The sequence below is a fragment of the Pundamilia nyererei genome, unplaced genomic scaffold (assembly GCF_000239375.1).
Source record: "Pundamilia nyererei isolate P.nyererei 1_Seehausen unplaced genomic scaffold, PunNye1.0 scaffold00006, whole genome shotgun sequence".
Classification (NCBI taxonomy): Eukaryota; Metazoa; Chordata; class Actinopteri; order Cichliformes; family Cichlidae; genus Pundamilia; species Pundamilia nyererei.
In genome coordinates, this window is record NW_005187407.1 from 7,992,378 (window position 1) to 8,013,044 (window position 20,667).

General features: G+C 42.2%; 1 protein-coding gene across 1 annotated transcript in view; it reads right to left on the bottom strand.

Annotated features, from left to right (window-relative positions):
• The window catches only part of mctp1a (multiple C2 domains, transmembrane 1a), a 68,205-nt gene that overhangs the window by 28,769 nt on the left and 18,769 nt on the right, over positions 1–20,667 (bottom strand). The window contains exons 10-15 of the mRNA XM_005722418.2: positions 17,642–17,744; positions 17,089–17,191; positions 16,410–16,511; positions 15,884–15,958; positions 13,540–13,659; positions 5,732–5,848 (exon numbers count right to left, since the gene is read on the bottom strand). Coding sequence (XP_005722475.1) covers positions 5,732–5,848; positions 13,540–13,659; positions 15,884–15,958; positions 16,410–16,511; positions 17,089–17,191; positions 17,642–17,744 — 620 coding nt within the window. The remainder of the gene's footprint in view (positions 1–5,731; positions 5,849–13,539; positions 13,660–15,883; positions 15,959–16,409; positions 16,512–17,088; positions 17,192–17,641; positions 17,745–20,667) is intronic.

Below are 20,667 nucleotides of genomic sequence, written 5' to 3' on the forward strand. Positions count from 1 at the left end.
ACCAGCTACTTCTTCCTTTCCTATTTAGCTACTGACAAATCACCAAGTATTCAGCCAGAGATTAAGCAGCTCCTCCAGCATTATTTGTCTTTCTCAGATCTAAAAAGTCTAGCTTTTCTCATTGTTCTTCATATTCAATTGTGCTAACGAGTTCTAGAGCAAGTAACATACTACATGTCTTGTATGGCAGAAACACATACATCTGTAGACTTAAGCTCAAGGTTTAAACCAAAAACACTAACAAAGAGCTATGGGCGGGTATGCTATGAAGACAAAATAACAACAACAACACCAACAGGCACTGAGACAGACACCCTGAACTGCTGGTGTTGTTAGCAAAGAGCACAGACAGTTACAAAGGTTCAGTGTGATGAAGGGAGTTAGACAAATGGAGTGGGATGGGAGAGGGGGGTGGCAATATGATGAAAAGGATGGGAGGATTTTGCAGTGGCATCCCTGTTGCTCCCGATGCTCCCGTCCCGCTTCAAACTATGCCCGCTGCCTGTCTTTCTGCCTGCCAGCCTGCCATCCTATCTGCCAGTTTAGCAGAGACAGAGAGGCAGCGAGAGCAGCAGAGATGAGCACGGCGATGCCGGGGCGGCACGGGGGAAATCAGCGGGGCACAGGCGCTCCCAGTTAAAAGTGACATGACCTTTTGATTTTGTCACCTGTCACCAACTGCCATGTCTGACTCCACACTGAGGAGTGCCTGCCATCCACCGCTGCTTTCCTCTGCCTCCATCTCTCTGAATGCCTCCCTGTCTTTTTCTGTCTCCTGCTCCCACTCCATCTCCTTTTCTCATTCCCCTTGTCTTTCCAGAGTTACAGTTTTATGAGCAAAAAATGGTGTGACTTCCTGGAGGAGTTGAGGTATAATAGGCAACGCATTCTCTTTTCCTTCCAGCTTTTCCTAATATTTACTTCTACTCCACCTGCGTTGCGCGTGGCTCTTAATGAGGGCAGATGTCAAGGCACAGTGTTGCGAGCAAAGTTGTTTTGAGATGCAAAATCAAGGAGAAAATAGAACAGATAGAAATCGCAATGAAGACTCGCTCTAAAAATGATACAGTGTTCAAATAACATTTGACAATTCTGACTGGAAATAAACCAGATTTTATTTACACTAACGAACAATACGCTGCTGTCACACACAGCAGAGAAAAGTAAATATTAAACTAGTATTAGTAGATCCTTGTGACCTCAATAACTAAGCTCTGTGAGAATGATTCAAATCACCATGTGGCGAGAGCGGACTTATAATAGTCAGCTATCGTGCCACAGGAGGCGTATATGTAAGTGTGAAGTATCTTCAGGCCATTAAGGTCTTCTCTTCCGTAATGGTTTGGTGGATCCATTGGGTGAATCAATGTAATGGTCTGAAGCATGGGATAAAGAGGATGGTGCTCCAGTGTGACGAGGCCTAATTGCCCGTCATCCTGTGGTAGAAAGAGACATCACCGTGTTCCATATGTATCCTCTCCGACAGCCAGCACTGAAATTAACACCTTCAAAACATCTGGTAAGGGCTTTTCTGGGCCAAGAGAACGGCAAGGAAAGATTTCTTTTGGGATGTGTTCCTGCTTGTTAATCTCAGTGCCCATCATCTATTCATGCAAGCAGGCACACGCAAGAATACGACTCGCTGCTATGACATGCGTGCACATGTATCTAGCAGCCATCTCTCTCATCCAGCAGAGCAGCCGGTCCTCTGCTTGACCAAAGCCCAGTGTGAGGACAGATATAACCTCCAAATTGTCCCAGGTATCCAAACAAGCGTGAGATGGAGAGGTCATCTCATTGCGATGCAAACGGAGAAGCAGAAAAATAGCATGAGTCTTTCTTAATAATACATTTGAATGCACAAATAAAAGGAGCATCATCCTCATATATTCAGCAAATATTCAAAAACATAAAAGGGTCCTCTTGTTTGCTCAGAGAGCAAGGGAGCACGTTACACCATGACATACAGGTCAGCCAACGGTGCTGGAGAGTCAGCATTCACGGGTCAGAGTGCTACATGATAAGAAAGGAGGTCGGGGACCTTACTGGTGCTGTGCCTCCTTTAATCGCTGTTCTTAAGGACGCTCTGACTGCTTAGCAGGTACCGGTCAAGGTTGGGGCTAGGCTAAGAAGCAGCTGATCCGGGATCTGTTTGCAAAGCAGCATGTAACCGCACAACAGTCAGTGACCCTGAGTGGTGAAATACAGCATGTAAAGAACACTGTGTTTGTTTATTCGCTATAGACAGGGATACGGGTTGTGGTTGTGGTGTAAAAGCGTCGAAGGGTAAGCACGCTGAACCCGTCAGATGAAGCAAGGCCAGTTCATTAGGAAGTCTGTACTCAAGTGTGGGCTTTTTTTTTCCTGTTTTCTCTCATTCTCTCTCACCATCTCTGTTTCTCTCTCTCAACCTTCAGAGTGAGTTCAGCAGAGATTCCTTTGGCATTACCCTCACCCCAGACTGCTGGAAAACCGCAGCGCTCCGGATGCTGACCCTTGCTCAGCTCAGCACAATGCTTTAATTTGGTGTGTTGTTTAAAGTAATTAGAAAGCCTTTCCCCCTGTTTTCTTTTCTATTCTTTTCAGTGTCTCTGCCAAGTGCAAGAGGGAAACAGTGAGTCGTCCATGACTTCAGCTTGATAAAGATTCGGAAGAGGAATCCACGAGACCCCCCTCACCCTCCTCCTCACCCCCACCCCCTGCACCGGGGGAAAACTGTCTGAAAACAAACAGGGACAGGACTCGAGGGATACTTGTGTCTAAATGTGCGTATTCGAGTGTATCTGTGCGTTTGTCTACGTGTACAGCATTTCAGCAAAATAACAAACGCTTCTATCGTACCTTACTTTTGCTTTTAGTCTTATTTGAGACGAGATATTAATATCAGGAGTGGACGAGGCACAGAGCTGATAATGAAGAAAGGAGAGACGGTCCTGCGCGTGCACTAACCCGAAGGCAGTGAGACAGCAACAGAGACAAAAGCGGGGCAGTGATCGCCAGAGAATTTTCTTTGTGTCACCTGTGCACAGCTGCCACAGCAGCAAGAAAGAGGCATTAATAGAGCCAATCTTTGACAATTTCAACTTTCATCAGATGCATCACTGCAAAGACTCACTCGCACAGCAGATTCAAACACACACAGACGACTTTTATCTGTATCTGCACACACAGATTAACGTTCTACACTCGCGTTCGTACCATGCAAACACACACCTGGAATGAATTGTGTAAATGTATATGAGTGTACACTGCAGTCCTTCATATTTATTTGTTATAACCTAGGAATAAAGGGAATATACTAATTGACATCAGACATACACAAACAATATTTAGTATCCATGCATTACGGATGCACCTGCATACAAACCTAGAGCACATTTACTTTAGTGCTATCCTACGATCTTATAGTGCGCCTCTAACTATCTCACCACCAGCCTCCTCAAAAACTCCTTAAGCCAGTGCCATCATCGACACTCCTACCCACACATATCAAGACTGTCAAACTGTAAGAGTTACACTACACACTCAGTTAAAGCTATTGCCAAATGCTGCTCATATTAGACAGTAAAGACATTTAACTGAAGAAGGTCAGATACCAAAGTTAAAGGCGGTGCTCTCGTGTCTTAAAACACCCCGTTCTTGATGATCCTGATGATCCTTTGAATTCAACCAAACACTCTCCAGTCTGAACGACAGTCTGAACGACAGTCTGAATGACACTCTGAAGACAGCGATATTAAAGCAAGCTTCAGAGGCAAAACCACTCCCTGGTCTGGTCTAACCCTTGGCATATAAATCCAGTAGAGTAGTTACATGACAAGCCTCAAGACATTAAACTCAAATGAAAATGGTTCTTAGTTGGTGGGAAATATTTTAAGGCGCCCTGCTTTCATCCCAACAAGCCCAGCTGAAGTCAGTCAAATTATGTGGTTTGCATTTATGCTGTAAATACAGAAGATCACGATCAAGTGTGGAAATGCTACTTTGAAAATGAAGCAGATAGATCCTAAATTGTATCTGCTGGACAGGTTTCTTGACCAGGTAAATCTCCAAAAGGAGATTTTTGGATAGGATATAATAACAATAATAATAAAATAGTAAGACAGCACCAGATGTTAAAACACCGAGTTTTAACATCTGACAGTTTTTGTCTTTGCGCGTAAGACCTTTAAGTAGAACTGGGCAGACCATTGTTGTCATACTTAAAGGCGCTTGCCATATGAGAATCAACAGTATGAACATGTCTTAAGGTTTCAACCAAGTCCTGAGGTACTTGAGACACAATAGTCCCTTTCAAGAGAGAAAAGCAATTCCACATGAAGTGGGAGTTACATGCACTTATTGGAATGTGAATTGAGTGCCACATTACGGGGATATGCAACCATTGTTGCCTCATTTTACTTAGGAAGTACACAGAAAAAAAAATATCATTAGGTCTGGATAAATACAAGCAGCAGGTAGAGAGACACATAATCATGCCAGGTTTTGTCTTAAGGCATGTGTGGCTATTCTTTTTTTTTTTTTGCAAGCAATGTCGCCATCTACAGGTGAGAAAAGTGTCTCTAAAATTAAAGTCTGTGTTCTTCGCAAATGATTTATGTTGTCTGTGAACTTACCTACAATAGTAAACCTTTAATTCGTCACTTGAGCGCATGCAGTGAAAATATGATTTTTAAACATGAACCAAAAACTGGAGTATAACTGCCAGTTTATTGTCAAGAAACACAAGGATCATTTTGCTAATTTCAATGCCATGTTTTTAAATGAACAAATATGGAAATGGAAGCTTATGAATAGAGAAGATTAGCTCTTGAGACGAAACAATAAATCTGCGCTATATGCTATGTAGAGTTCACATTTAATTCTGTAATATTGCAATGACACACAGCTATTAGATTTGGTTCATTATGATGACTGAATTTAATACCTCTTCCAAATCCAATCCAATCTAACCCATAGAATCCCTATGAAGAGATAAATATACACATATAGAAGGCAAAAGACTGCAAGGAAATCGGAAGTCTGTTAACTGGTTATTTCCAAGTGAGAAAAAGGCACTTATTAAAATTAATCACTTCATTGTTCACGCTCATGCCATAGTCCAGCTCGCTCTCTCGTTTTCACTCTCTACTCTCCAAATGTGCCTGGCCATGATTAAAACATGTCTGTTTCTCCATGACATTGCTTTGACATCACTTAATTGGTATAAGAGATAAAAAATAAATGAATTAAATAAATATACTACCAGGTAAGTGGCGTAACATTGCTCAAGGTGACAGCCTATTATTTCTCCCTTTTCTTTGCCTCAAAGAAGGCAAAGTGAGAAATGTGAGATTGCACTGAGAATGCAGCACCTCATGTGGCAGACGGAGATTTTTATTAAGAAAAAGAAAAAAAAAAATCGGCACAGAGTTTTCACATGTGAAATTCAAAATCTGTTCAAAGTTTGCGGCGTGCAGTTCAATCTGAGAGTATATTCTACATTTCTACAGGAAACTGCAGCCCTCTGTTTCTCACTTATCTGTACATCAATGCTCATCAGCAGTCAAAATGTTACGTCCCAAATATCTAATGTTTTTAATATGTCTGGAAATGTATCATTGCATGATTAATGCAGTAAATCAATGTCCCAACAAGACAGCTGTGGTTGAATTTAACCTGCATTGTATGGGCTTTTACAGTGAAAGGAAAGAAAGGCGGAGGGATATCAAGAAGCGATGGGGTTACTCACCACATCTTGCCTGGTGTCCTTCCCCGACGCAATGAGCATGTAGGTCCAGGCCAAGGGCAGAAGCAACGCCAGAGGAATCATGTAGAGCTCAAAGTTCCAAACGACAACGACAAAAAGCTGTTGAAAGACACAACGTGAAAACTGCTTGTGAAAGAAAAGCAAAAAGAAATCCGAGAGATCAACGCGGGCTAAAAATGTATATATTCAAGACGCCATACGGGCGTTCATGAGACAAACTCCTGAGAATCTAAGCTGGCCACATGTGCCATATGTGTGACTCAAAAAACAACACACATTCATATGCAGAATCATAAACTCCATGCAGTAAAAACTATTAAATGAGTCTTTGCTTTAACAAAGAAGTAGGCCTGGTGTCAGTGAGCTGAGGGTGAAGCCGCCATGACCCCTTAAGGGTTCATTTTTCTGGGTCTCAAAGTTGAGGAGGAGGAGGATGGTGAGGAGGATAAGTATGAGCCGTCAGAGCCTCTATCGTCCATGCCAATCATCTCAGAGTCTGAGGTCATGTACCGTTTCAGCCGCAGCACGTCAAAGCTGACCCTTCTATACTCAACCCCAAACTCCAGAAGATGACCCCCGCACACCCCACAACCCGAGTCCCTAACCCTGTCACTCCAAGACCCAATACCCTCTCTCTTGGCCCAAAAGAGTCGTTCGCCCCATCTCTAACCTCCTCTGCACCCATCTGCCAAAACCATAACCTCTATACCTCCCCTCTCATCACCAAACAAGAAAAGTACCATCTGAAAATTAACCTTTCCTAAAACCTTGTATTCTGGTTTTGGCAGGACTCTTTAGCCTCTGACAACAGATTACTGCGGTGGTTGGGAAGATACGTGTGGGAAAGTAAAATTGCTAATCATGGAAGGCTGATGTTTTCTGGCAGCATTGTGTAGATTGTGAGAAAGCATTGTCGATTGTAAATGAAAGGTTGAGACGGGGCGTTTTTCAGGAAACAAAATCTGTCAGAAATAAATAGAGCGAAAGCATATTTATCTTATCGAATAATATCATGTTCAAGTACACAGAGATTTGTCGCGACTGATAATAAAAAAAACTGCAGCAATTATAACAAATGCCGAAAATGCAAACCATGCCTAATGCTTAATCTTTCGCTGTGAAACATATTCAGTGAATTCAAGTACGAGTAATCCATTATTTCAAATATGGGCACAGCAGACTTGAAATTAATTAGTCTGTGTATGGAAAGACAACCTTATCTAACAATCAGTGTTGATGACAAACTTTTAAAAGTGATGAAATTGAGATTATTACTGTATAAAGCTCATATAATGTCTGTCTACCAATTCTGATTTATCCTGTTTGGTTGCGCAAACACCGGCAAGAGTGAGCGCAGGCTCAGTTATCAACAACGACACTGCTTAATATCTGCCTTTGTATGTGTGCAATACAGGGTTAATGTGAGTGAGAGGTTCAAGATCTCAGCACCATAGTGCATTCCAGGCTGTTGTTATTGTAGTAAAGCCAGTCAAACATTAAAAAACACAGACACACTCGACTGCTACGTCACAACGGACAAAACACATGCCCCTCGCAATAAAACCATGTTTACAAATTAAATTTTTATCCTCAACTTTTCCAACTTCATGGAAAAGTTCGAAAGGCTCGTATCCAAACTTTAGAGCGGAATTATAACTCCATGTAAAATTAACTAACAGACGCTGAATCCACAAAGCAAAAAAAAGGAAGAAAAAAAATATAAGACATAAATTAAACATTAGAAATGTCCAGTACATTTGCATAATGCTCACAGCAAAATTTCTTCTTCAAATAAAACCTGAATGGCCTTGGTGAAACAGGCAAATCTCCCCAAAGGATCGCAGTCTTTCTCCGTCTCTCTCAGGCTCAACTTACTTTGTTACATACGCAGAGTCTCTCTCTGATACAGCTGTGTAGGAGAACTGGAAAGAAACTCTTTAATAATTCATATTTGTATACTAATAAGCAACACAACAATTTCCCTTCACTCATCAGAAAACGCTGTTAGGATCGTGAAAAAGCTCGACAGCAGAAACTTGCGTACAGACAAACACAATAACACCATTGCGCACGTTTTCCCTACAAAATATAACTATTCTAAAATTATCCATCTGCTCCAAATTACTGTAATTTAGAAATCTGTATGATCTGCAACGGAGATAAACACTCTGACAATTTCTAACTACAAAAATGTGCAACAGAGGTGCAGAAAGTTGACTTCAATTGAGCAAACAGAGGAGCACATTTCTTTGAAACTATTCTAGTAGAAGCTATTAATAACTGCATACTTATAAACGTCTTCACACGCTCTGTTCTATACTCTACTATAAATACCACTTACAGTAGGAATACAGAACAATGCATTTTAAAAATCTTTGCTGTGTGGTAGTCTTTTCACTCACATTGTCATCACAGAGCAGAAAATTAACTTGTACTTTACTGTCCGAATGTTTGTACTTAAACATTGAAATCTTCTTTTTCAAAAAAATAAATAAATTCCTGCTCTTTTCTCTATTTGTCAGAGGCTATTTAACCTGTCATCTGCCTTTATTCCTCTTCCAGGTGGTTAAGGTGGCTGAGGGTGAAGTTTTGACTGGCAGCTAGAGAAACCGGACACCCCGGCTCAGCAGCGGCCGGCCCTGCACCGTCTATGTGCCCACCGGCCAGGCAGCAATGGGGCCCTACAGTGCCTGGACCTTTCCACCGGGCGATCACAGTCACCCCCCGTCGCTCGCTGCTTTTCGCCTGGAGAATAGGGAGTGGGAAGAAGCCTGCTGTGGATGTCAGTGACCAGAAAATAGCAGAGGAGGGAAAAGAAAAAAAAAAAAAGGGAAAAAAAGGACGAAAACATGTTGGATCGAAAGGGGGGAAAAGCTAGATGAAGCTCCAGATGTGGTCTACGGGAATAATTTGTAAATGACCCTTTGTGGCCACAGATACATTATGTAGCGGCCGGTGATGGTTCACAGTGAATATCTGAACACTACACACGAGGAATGCTCATCCCGTTCTTGCTTTGTTTATTAATGCTGCATTCATGGTAATGTAATTTTTTTTTTTAAATATAAGAACACAGTCTTTCTTTTCTTATGTTTTTCTGTATTATTCATATTATGAACGCTCTCTGATTTAGTTTAGCGAGTATGTAAATAAATACATTACATCTATTTGTTATAAAAAGTGACTTGGACCCTGTTTTTACTTCTCCTGTAACAAATATTTTCTGTAATTATCAAACCTTTTGATAATTACATCTTTTTTTTTCTTATGTGATGGATATTTGATTGTGCCACCAAAACTACTGTCGGCAGTGACAACTTGAAAACAATTCAAAATTAAGAATTTACTTTTAGACGACAAATCCGTTTAGTCAAAACAAAAGTCCGTCTCTTCTTCTAATCATTATTTGTGCTTCAGTGATCTTCAGTGAAATGCAATAAATTTCCAGGAACAAAACTATTCACCTGTCACAAAACAAAGTGAAATCAGGACTTCCACTGTCAAATCTGCTAAACCAGCTTAGATATAGTTAAAGGCTAAATTTGAAATGGGCTAACTTCACGTCTGAGTATGGGCTGATACTAAAATGAGATGCGTAATTAAAAAAGACAATTACAAAACGAACAAAGCAAAAATCACGCCAGTATTATTTGTAACATTTTGGCTAAAATGAAAATAAAACACTAAACAGAACTTAAATTATTTTGACACATCTGTGTAGTTAAGATTTCATTCAGCTGTAATGTTTAAAGCTTTCTATTAATATTAAAATATTCAAGCACGATAAGCTATATTAAAAATGTTAACAAAAGAGATAGTCAAAATGATTTATTCAAGCACTTAGTGCGGCACATTGAGAGTTGCTTTATTTGTTTCAAAACACAACCCGCGTCCTTGCGGCTCTTTGCCGCAGCACTGTGGGAGGGTAATATTCAGTGCTTTGGCTTACATTAACCACACACCAGGCTAACTTCCCCCTGCTCTGTCTCAGTGGAGTGAAACTGAAGTTTGGATTTCAGAGTTCCCCTTTATCTCTCTTACATCAATTTCCATGCTGGCACTAAGTGTTGCCAGATAGCAACTAGAAGTCCTGTTAAGTTCGAGGGAACAAGAGGGAGGGAGACTGTGTCCTGTTTCTGACCAGACCCACAACAACATTCGGTGGTGCTAGACTGCCCCCTGCTGTTCTCATGCAGAACATTGATCCACAGCACAATTAATGCTGTTCAATCGAAATAAAAAAGGAAGCTCAAAATCACTAAAACTGTTGTGTCAAAGGCAGTCATTTTGCAACATCACAGTTACAACAATACAATAAAGTCTGTGCCATTTGTGATCACAATGCTACAACTTCCCACGGGTACCAATTAGAAATAAGGGTGCTGTATCACGACTTCGTATCAAAAGGCCTCACATTTTCTGTTGAGTCTCCATCTCTGGTGATTAAACTCTGACTTGGTATTCTCTGTTAGTCGTGCCACTACATTTCAACTATCATTCATTTTGGAAATGAGGAGAACAGTGAAACGTGAAAGCATATCTTTCAAAGCTGTCCCTTGCTGTGGGCAAAGACGAACTCCCTAACTTTAAAACTTTTAAAAGTTAGACAGGTTCTTTGAAGGGGAGTCAAAGGAGCAATTTAAAGAGACCTGGAGTGGTGTGTACTGCTGACTACTATAGTGTCTTCGCACTGTGTATCAAACCACCAGCCAGACATGTGCAAACACACACACATATACACTCCAATAGTTGCTTCTGTACCTGCCTTTGCTTCCCCCCCTTTTTTATTTCAGCAGGGTGAATTTTTATCTAAATGCAAAGCAGGTGATAGGTGCTCTAGTTTCCTCTAGAAGTAGCTCCCTTGTCTGGGCTCTCTTCCTGATAAGAGTCCTACTTTGCCTGACATAAAAGAGCCCGGTATCATTTCCCCTGCCTCCCCAACAACCCCCAGCTCGCTGCCCTCGCCCTTCCCCGAGCTTCACAAAGCTGCCTCTATTTGCTCCCAATTCAGGGCCCAATTGCAGATAAAGTTACAGCAAATTTGTTTGGAGGAAGAGCTGCTGAGGCCTGCGGTCCCTGGGGCAATAACAGCCTTGTCTTGCAGGGGCCGTGGGGAGAGCTGGCAGCAGCAGGAGAACAGAACCCTACACCGCTCAGCCCGACAATGGCCTCAACTCTCCGGGAGGGAAAAGCCGAGGGGAGGGAGAGATAAAGAAGAACAGGGATGCATGGAAGGATAGAACGGAGAGACACTCAGCTTGCAGGTGTGGAGAGAGGAAGCAGACGCTTAACCCTGAGACGGGGAATGGAGACACCACCCACAGACACACACACACACGCACACACAAATACACAGACACCACCCATCATGCAGGACAGGAGGTAACTCCAGTCCCGTCCATTGTGCCAACGCCTCAGGCAAAGCTGCCACGGTGGCTGATTCACTGTCGGGATGGGTGGGTGACAACAGTGTGGGTGTGAGAGAGAAAAGAGTGAAAAGCTGCATGTGACACTATGCAATATCTCTATTTCTCACACATACACACTAGACACACAATACACATGCACACACTAAACACAGCTGGCACTAATGGATGATGTGTACATGCGGCTGGTATTTCAGAATTGGGCAGAAGGAGAGTAAGAGACCATGAAGAAAATTTTGATCGTTTTTGTGGAAGAAGTGTCGAGCAGTGACACAGTCTGACAACTGCAATGATGTACTCTTGCGTTCACAAAATATATACGAGCACGCTTAAATTTGCTCCCCCCCGGGCTCACTTAGCAGTTAAGGAGTGCGCACGTTGGTAAGTTTCTCACCTCTCTAGCTATGGCCATGTTTGGAAAGTTAAGTCTAACATCTGGATTTTAAAAAAAAAAGACAGCCAGACAGAAACACACGTGCACATGTATGCAGACACACATGCCCATAATCACACACAGCAGTACACCTTCATGAATGCACCACCTTGGCCAGATGGCCCCCCATAAAAACCCACTTAAAGAGATGAGTGAAGTGATTAAGAGGCCCCTCAAAGTAAGGGAGAAATGAGACAGGGATGAAGAAATGGAGGGGAGGGAGGGAATACCTGTGTAGAGGAGAGGCCCTAAATACTCTGATGCTTTTAGCTAAGTGCTCACTCCTACGTTAACAGACTCCCAAAAGAGCCGGGGATAGGTGGGTGGACTACAATGACACCTAAATTTCTGAATTTCTCTAAACTATAAAACACTGTGTCCTTGGCCCAGATAGATCGTTCCTCGTCTCCTGAATCCAATCAGAATTTGAATAGTAGGAACTGTTAGAAATGGATATACTACACACTGTGTTAAAAAAAAGAAAACTTGGAAGGATCTATACAAGGCACATACATCTGTTTGGATGTGCTGACACAGAGGCTGTGCTGTCCAAGGCTATATTTTCTCCTCTCCCCATGTAGATTGGTATTTCTAAAGTGACCTTGTTTTGGGTGAATTCCTTGACATTTTATTTGTCTGACACATTCATTTATTTATAAAAAGATAAGACCCAAGGACTCCCGCCTAGCTCAGTCTTACATGAGAGAAAATACATGCACAAGCCAGCTCTTGCACACAAATGTGCTCACTCACACAAAGAGGAAAATGTTAACTGATCAATACCGTGTCTCTTCTGACCCGTGTCTTGTGATGACACTGTGACCCGCTGTGCAAACACACACACACACACGCACGCGCACACACACACGTACACCCTCTGGAGAGATTAAACTGATGTCATCCAGCCAAATGCTGCTAATGTCTAATGTCTGCTGCTGAAGATGCTCTGTGATCCAATGGTAAAGGGCTGGGGCAAGTTGGGTCCACCTGTCCTGTAGCTACTTAAGTCAGGACACTAAACCAGACAGGATTAAATGTCTGCTCTGTCATATTTGGGGTAGAAACCTCCATGCAGCCGCTCGCTGCCCTGCAGGAGAATGTCGTTTTACTGATAGCTCTGCTGTCCAATTACACTTCACCTTTTAATACCAGACACAGATGACAGGGGGGGAGAGAGAGAGGATGAAGACGAGGCCAGTGGGCGACGAGAGAAGGAGCCTGCAATTTCTACTGTCTGCAAGAACAGCTTGTCACCCTTCAGTAGATTGTAGCTGCATTTTCTCAGTATTTGGACATCTGATGGGTCTAATAAAATAGTGTTTAAGCTGCAACACCAACCCTCCACTTACTCCTAGTAAGTGAGACTCAAGGCCAATAGTGCCAAATAAAGTATACGACATGTGTGTGTATGTGTGCAATTAATACAAGAACAGAAAAAAAACTTAATCCAGTGTATCACAGCGTGACATCTAAGAGTGAGAGTAACAGTCTGCCTGGGATGCGCTTGACTGTGCTTGAGACATCAATAGTCTCTTGCGTTAGACTGTTAAATTATGAGTGAAGGATGCTTGCTTTGTTAACAGACACGGTCCTGCATTCTCGGTGAGCGGTGTGTGCACGTCTCTATCGCGCGCACAAAGTGCAACCAGTTAAATATATGGTTATACATTTAGAATGATCAATAGGCACAGGTTATGTGATTTTTCCAGTGCCAAAAGAAAGGAGCAATTACATTTAGGTACAAATTTCTCCCTACATTACATCTGAAACAACACAGCACGATCCATCAATCAAGCAACTGCACGTAAGAAATAAACATATATTACACACACGCACGCGCACACACACAAATCTACCTGTCATGTTGTAAATGTGCAGCTTTATGTGTGGTATGCCACATTTACTGTGTATTTGATGGGACATGCACATACCACAAAGGCACAGATGCTCCTCTGCGGAGAGTCCCATTCGAAGCAGCTGTTTATGTAGCAGCCCGCGTTGATCAGGACCATGATGCAGCGTCTAACTCGGGTGAAGTTGCGCAAAAGCAACTGGGCGAAAAACAAAAAGGGAAACAACAAAAAGTAAAACGTTTATGCAAGCGAGGGTTTAAAGGTCAAAAATGTGCTAAACCGAGGAACGGATCATAGGGTTGTAAACATGCTGTGCGTGATTTATTGCTTCACTGTGAAAATGGTATATCCGGTATGTAAACAACCAGATGGGGGAACGAGGCTCGGTGTGACAGGTAGATGTGTTGGAAATAAAACGGGAGCAAAACGATCCATCTAAGCACAGCTGTCAGAGTCCCGCTGATAAGACACTTGAGGTGACCTACTGTTATAGGGGGTCACTTTTCTCTCTCGTTCACATTTAGTTAAGGTGAGAAATTACCACCATTTAGCAAAAAACACCAAAGTTTTTTCAAGTTATGTTAATCAGCACCATAGCTGATTAACAACATACTCTTATTAAGTCTTAATAAGCAATCTTCTAGCCCTAAAGTGTCTCATTGTACTGTCTTTGTAAAAATTAAATGAAGCCGTCGTAATACAGCTCGACAGTTGCATCTTTGACCTCACTTTGGATTCACTATTACATCACAGTACTTAAGAGCACCCTGAGGATGCCGATGTGATGTCTCTACTTAAACAGCAATATACGTTTTGGCATGGATCGGCCACCACTGCTAACTCACAGTGTTTGTTTAACTCTGTTATCCTAGTGATAAAGTTTAGCACAATAATAAAATAGAAAGAAAATCCAAAGCAGTCCCTGGATTCTCCTCCCTGGGCGTTTCTCCAGGCATTTGGCCAGAGATGAGATAGAACTGGCTAACTGCGGTCTCCCCCTGGGTTGCCAGCCATTCAGGGAATAGCATAACAGCAAGAACGCCAACCACCCAATCAGGTCACCAACAGGGGAAAGTGCTCCCACAGGAAAAAAACTGTCGCTTCAGTTTGCACTTAAAAATATTCCAGGGCATTCTTTTACTCCTTGGGAAATTGTGTGTGTTTTAATGTGTGTGTAAAGTGGGTATATAATATGTGTCTGCAGCACTATAATAAGGGTTTTCATGTGTTCAGTGGCTTCAATTTATTGATGCTAGCTGATTTGAACTCGTTTCCACTCTGTGTCAATATTTGTTGCCAAACTATGGTTATGATTACTTTGTGTCCACATCAGAGGATCACATTCAGAGTTCAAATCATCCACTTGCACATTCTTCAGCATGTTTACTTCATGTACATGTTATACTTTTCTTTGCTATAACATCAGACAGAGATTATTCATTTTTTATTATGTCAATCCCAGTCTGTAGTTATTTTTTTCGATCACTTATGAAAGTGGATAAGTCATTGGTTATGTTAAAAACCATAATTAGAATTAAATCTTGTCTTTGATGTCAGGCAGTGTGTGTGTGTGTGTGTGTGTGTGTGTGTGTGTGTGTGTGTGTGTGTGTGTGTGTGTGTGTGTATTTTATGTTATTTTTAGTTCGTGTCTACTCATTGAGCAGCAAGCAACAGCAGGGGAGCTGCTATCACACAAAAGAGTCCTCATGGGGCAATCCCTCCAAAGCAGCGAGTGACATCATCATTGCGAGACGCTGACATGGGTCATCTCTGTGTGTCAGGGGTGAAATGGAGATAAAAAAGCTCAGAGTGGGCCAAGATGGGAATCATCAGAAAAAGCAAAGGCAGAAACAGTGAGGAAAAGAAGGGAATAGATGGAGGGCTGACAAAAGGGTGGTGTGGGAGCTGGTGTCTGTGTTGTGCTATGTTAGGCAGGGCTGTGCTCGGCTGTGCGTGGTGCAACACTGACTGCTGAGCCCAAACGGTCACTCATATGACACGTCTGATGCGGGCCAGCCCCTACTATTCATCTCTTTGTGGTGCCGCCACACTGAGCAGCGTGACAATGAAGTGCAAAGCAGCAGTGGCAAAGAGGGCCAACTATAAGGATGGCCAATCTACTTATGCACCCCAGAGCTGACAGCTTGACATTTCTATTCACCACTCAGAGTGGATGCGAGGGGGTAGAGATGAGAGAAGAGGGAGAGGAGGAAAGGGAGGAGAAAAAAAGAGAAACAAAATGCTGTTTTTCCTTCAATCATCCTGTTGTATCTTGCCCACACAGTTGTTGTGCTTTACAAGATGCCACTCACCAGGGCTGTTGGTTTTGCTTCAGACAGTTAAGCAGAATAGGGGGTGCGGCGGTGGACACAGATAAAAATAAGGCGGAGTGGTAGAAGACACAGTTTGGCTCATGATGTACCTGCTTGGACACTCGAGGCTCCTCCTCGATATACTTTTGCTCAATAGGAATCAGCGTCCTGAGACCAGCCTTCACCTGGAATAAACACAAGCGGCGGCGTGAACCGCAAATGGTGAGAGAGAGATTAGTATATCTTGATTGTTTCAGATCTTTTTTTAAACAGACTGAGTACTGGCACAACATGGCAGCACAAGCATAGAGCGTGCCCCATGTCAGAGGCTAGAGAGAGTGCGAGAGAAAGCTGCAAGATGGCCGCTAAAGGGACACACACAGCGATGGTGAATGGGCGAACAAAAGCTGCTGAGAGGGAGTCTTCGATAATTAAAGCCAAAACGAGGATGAGGGACAAGGGACGAGGGATGAGACGGGAAGCGAGGGAAGGGGGGTGGCAAAGAGAATAAAGACAACAGCAGCCTAGAAGAGGGGGATGATGCTGGGGAGAACAAGAGAGGATAATAGGGGGTGGGGGGCAAAATAGAAAAAGAAAATCGGGGAGGAGGCTCAAAAAAGCAAAAGAAAGACTTACAGCATTAAAAATCACGTCTATTTCGAGAAAGATGACCCCTTTTGTTGGCCCTGTCAGCTCCTTGCTTTTCAAGGCGTAGGCTTTGCGTTCTCCATTTTGGATCTGTGGGAGAGGGACATGACAGGCGTCTGTCTGGCAATACCCGGCTGAATCGGCTCCCCGGGCCACCTTTGAACCCCAGCTGCTGGCGCTGACAGGGAACCCAAAACAACTGTGGCAACTCTGACAAGTACCTGTTCATTACCCACTGCAGCTCAGCTCTGTCAAACAGAAATTAACTATCCTGGGGAATCGTACTGTACAGCAGAGCACGGGTATATTATACACACAGTTCCTTCACAGGCTTTATTTTTATGAATATAAGACAGATGCTTATGTCTATATATACATTTATTTTTCAAATGACACTGTTCAGCGTCTCCATCAGTGTCATTTTCATATCGTCTCTCATCCCCTAACTTCCGTTCTTCACATCTATCAATCTCTTCTTTCGTCTCAGCCTCTCTTCCATTTTTTCTCGCTCCTGTCATCTCTTTCTCTTTCGCGAAATAATAACAGTGTCATAAGTAAAAGCTGCAAAAAATAACCTCTGCTCTTTATATCTCATTTTCATTTTTAGTTTTTGTTTCCCAAGGGAGGCGGAAAAATAAAGAAACACAGAAACAAGCCTTTGACTCACATTTAGTAAAGGAATAGCCACTTTTCCCAGGAAGTCTGCACTTCTGTCTCTGTCCTCATCGTAAACGGTGACCTCAAGTACCGAGTGGATGTCCTTCACATTACTGGACAATACACAAAGACAAACACCAGTGGTACACATACTGAAGGAGCATCACAAATAGGCTTTTGAAAATACTAAATACAGAGAAAACAGGCTAAAAACTGTATAATAAAACACAAGATATTGCAAATGCTTCACATTTCCTCATTACTTGTCAAAAAAATATAAACAGACTTAAATAAAATAATAACTATAAATAGATTTCCTGGTAAAATTCATGAAAATATAAATCTAAACATAGAAGTGAGACGATCAGATCTTTTCACTGCTCAAAATGGTCCAGGACATATTTTTAAAGTAGCAAATGAGCTGATGAAAGTCACAAGAAAAATTGAATAATTTCTATATACTTCTTTCTTTTTTAATGAAACTGTTTACTCAAGGATACGTGTCACTTTTTTGCCTGCATGCATGAACGTGCAGACATACGGGCACTCTTAAAGTCACTCACAAAGTGAAGACCTTGTTCCACTCTGGGTTCAGGTTTTTGTAGACGGTGTGCGTCTGCAGCCGATCGTTACTCAGCTCCACTACACAGAATGGGTCGCTCTTACCTGGCAAGCAAAAAGAAATAAAAATAAAATGTAATAAAACGAGAACAAAAAGAAGGAAAGAACATCCTTCTTAGTGAAAAGATAAAATTAAATTGAGAATCTTAAGTAATTCCAACAGCTTTGTTTATCTCAAATACCTCATACTGTTAAGACATATACTGTAGCATCCTTCCCTTATGTCACATGACAGTTCCAATACCCTGTACTTATCAGAGCTGTAATGAAATGATTCTTTCATTTTTAGCCCCAATATTATACAACAGTATATCAGTGTAAAAGCTGTAAGCCATTTCTATCAGCATCCCGACTCCATGGACAACTAGAAGATAAGCTTCAGGACGACTGCGCCTTCGGCAGTGGCGAGGAAAGGGTGAGAGAGAAAAGCCAGAGAGGACTTTGAAAATGGGTGGTGCGGAGAACACAGAGGTCGAGGTGCTCTGAAGGCCCGAGAATTTGTGAGCTGAACATAAAGGCAGCCAGTCACGGAGCGTGAGAAACGCAGCTCCTCCGAAGACAGCAGTGAGGGGAGCAGCGGCACGATGGCACGAGCAAAAGCAAGCACATAATGTCAAATCTATATGATGAATGAACAACAGAGAAAACATTTCTGCATTTTTTACATGGAGAGATGAATAAAAGCAGTTTTAAAAAGAGTTTTTTAAATGATTAAAAACCGAAATTGATTAAGTTCGAGGACTAGTTTTCAAGTAATATTTTATGGTAATTAAACGTAAAAACATACATCCAAATTTGGATTTATTATAAGAACTGAATCACGCTGAAAATTAAGGATCACAAATGAAGGAGTGCTGCTAAACTAAAACTTAAACAGACTTATCATTGTTATATGGTTTAGTATAAAGAATATTCATAAATGCTAATTAATTCCAAGAAAACTTTACTACAGTTATGTAACTGCGTAGAGAGAAAGTGAGAGAGACAGAGAAGGAGCTGCTTCCTCCTCCTGAGAATAGCACACTGTGCTATCATAATCAAAACCAGTAATGTCCTATATATTCCCGATTTGTTTACTAACATCTCTCACTTCAAATTCTTTGTACACAGAAAACAGCGAGACCGGCTCCCTATGTTTGCCAGCCCACCTACCTTCAGTGAACTAAAAAAACAACAAAACTCTTAATTTTGACTTTGATCATTATGTTTTATTAAAAACTGTCGGGAGCCGCTGCGAATGTTTTTTTCAAACCTATCACTTGAAAAGGCTGGGTCATTAAGTAAAAAGACGAGAAAAAAAAAATCTCCCTGGCAAATTTCCAGGGAAAGTATCGGGAATACTGAACGCTGAAAAGCAGCATTGTTGCATAATAAAACTCGATAAAAAAGAGATTGAGTTCAAAGCCCCTGAAAAGTGTGTGCCCGCCTGTGTTTGTAGGCCATAGGAAATGAGTGTGTGTATCTGTGTGTGTGTGTGTGTGTGAGCGCCATCGATTAGTGTGATTTTCTCCAAATGTTGTGACAAGGGCAGGACATTTAGTGGGTGTGCAAAGTAAATGTCACTGTGATCAATGCTGAGGCAGAGGCGTTGCCTTTCATATCTGTTTGTGGCGCTCCATTGATGTAGAGTGTTTCAAGTGGATATTGACAGCTACGACTTCTACAGAAAACAAGATACGTTAAAATAGACAAAAGAAAAAAGGCTCGGGCACCTGCTTCTCAGTGCCTCTCTGTTTACACCTCGCCGTCTCTCTTTAAATGCAATTGTTCTTTAAACCACAATTAAATACGGTTGAAATGATTAAACCAGTGAAAAACTTCTTTTTTCGCAGAAAATCTTTCTTAATAATCCCAGAGTGTCCATATCATTCACAATTATAATGTCATTGCCACAGACCAAATCTGATTAAATCTACACGCAATCACCCAAATTAGGAGATGGAAATTATTTCTGCAGAAGTCCGTCCCTTCCCCCCCATTTTCTCTCTAATATTCTTTTTTTTAATGACACGGCAGGCTGTGTTGCTGCAGAGAGCCAGTTGTTACCGATGGTGAACTTTCACCTTACTGGCCACCAGCACCAGAGGCAGCTGTCTTAACCAATTACACGCTCGGGTTTGAGCTCCACTCAGTGATCATCCAGGTAATGTCTGAGTAAAGCTCCCCCACCACCACCACCACCACTACCACCACCACCGGGGTCCCATCTCTGTGACAGTGGCGAAGGGTTTGCAGCAAGAAGTGGGCTCAAATTAATTTCAGAGTGCTCTAAGATAAGTGGCAAATGGATACAGTATAGAAAATGAGGAAGCATACTGTAATTGCCTCAGAGAAAGCTTGGAGTCAGTGAGGAGTTTAAGGTTGTAGAGGCAACGCACGGCGCTCTCGTGCCCCTGAATTATCACAGTTAATTATAATTCATGCTTTAAAATGTAAACCAGTGCATTACCATGTTAATTTTAACAGGTCACTCGATATGAGCTGCAATATTTACCAACCATTCAAGTTGTTAAATGTAGACTTCACTGGCAGGGTACACATTCTGTGTCTCTGGTGATGCTGCTGCGGTAGGTACGCGCATGCGTGTGTGTGTGTGTGTGTGTGTGTGTGTGTGTGTGTGTGTGTGTGTGTGTGTGTGTGTGTGTGTGTGTGTGTGTGCGTCTCACTATTGAAATGTTCTAAGAGTATAGCATCCACTCAGAGGGACAAGAGCTGGCAGACAAAAGGGATTGTTGGTTTTAGAGACTATTTTCAGTTATCCTACTTGGGCTAGAGTGGAGCTACTCCACAAAAACACTCCAATTAGAGAGAGAGAGATGGCCAGAGAGAGAGAGAGAGAGAGAGAGCGAAAGAGAGAGGGGAGGAGTAGAAAAAAAAAAAGAGAGAGAAGAGGAGACGGGCTGGCTGAATGGGAGAGAGATGGTGAACTCTTTCTCGCTCGCTGACCTCCTCTCTCTCTCTCTCTCTC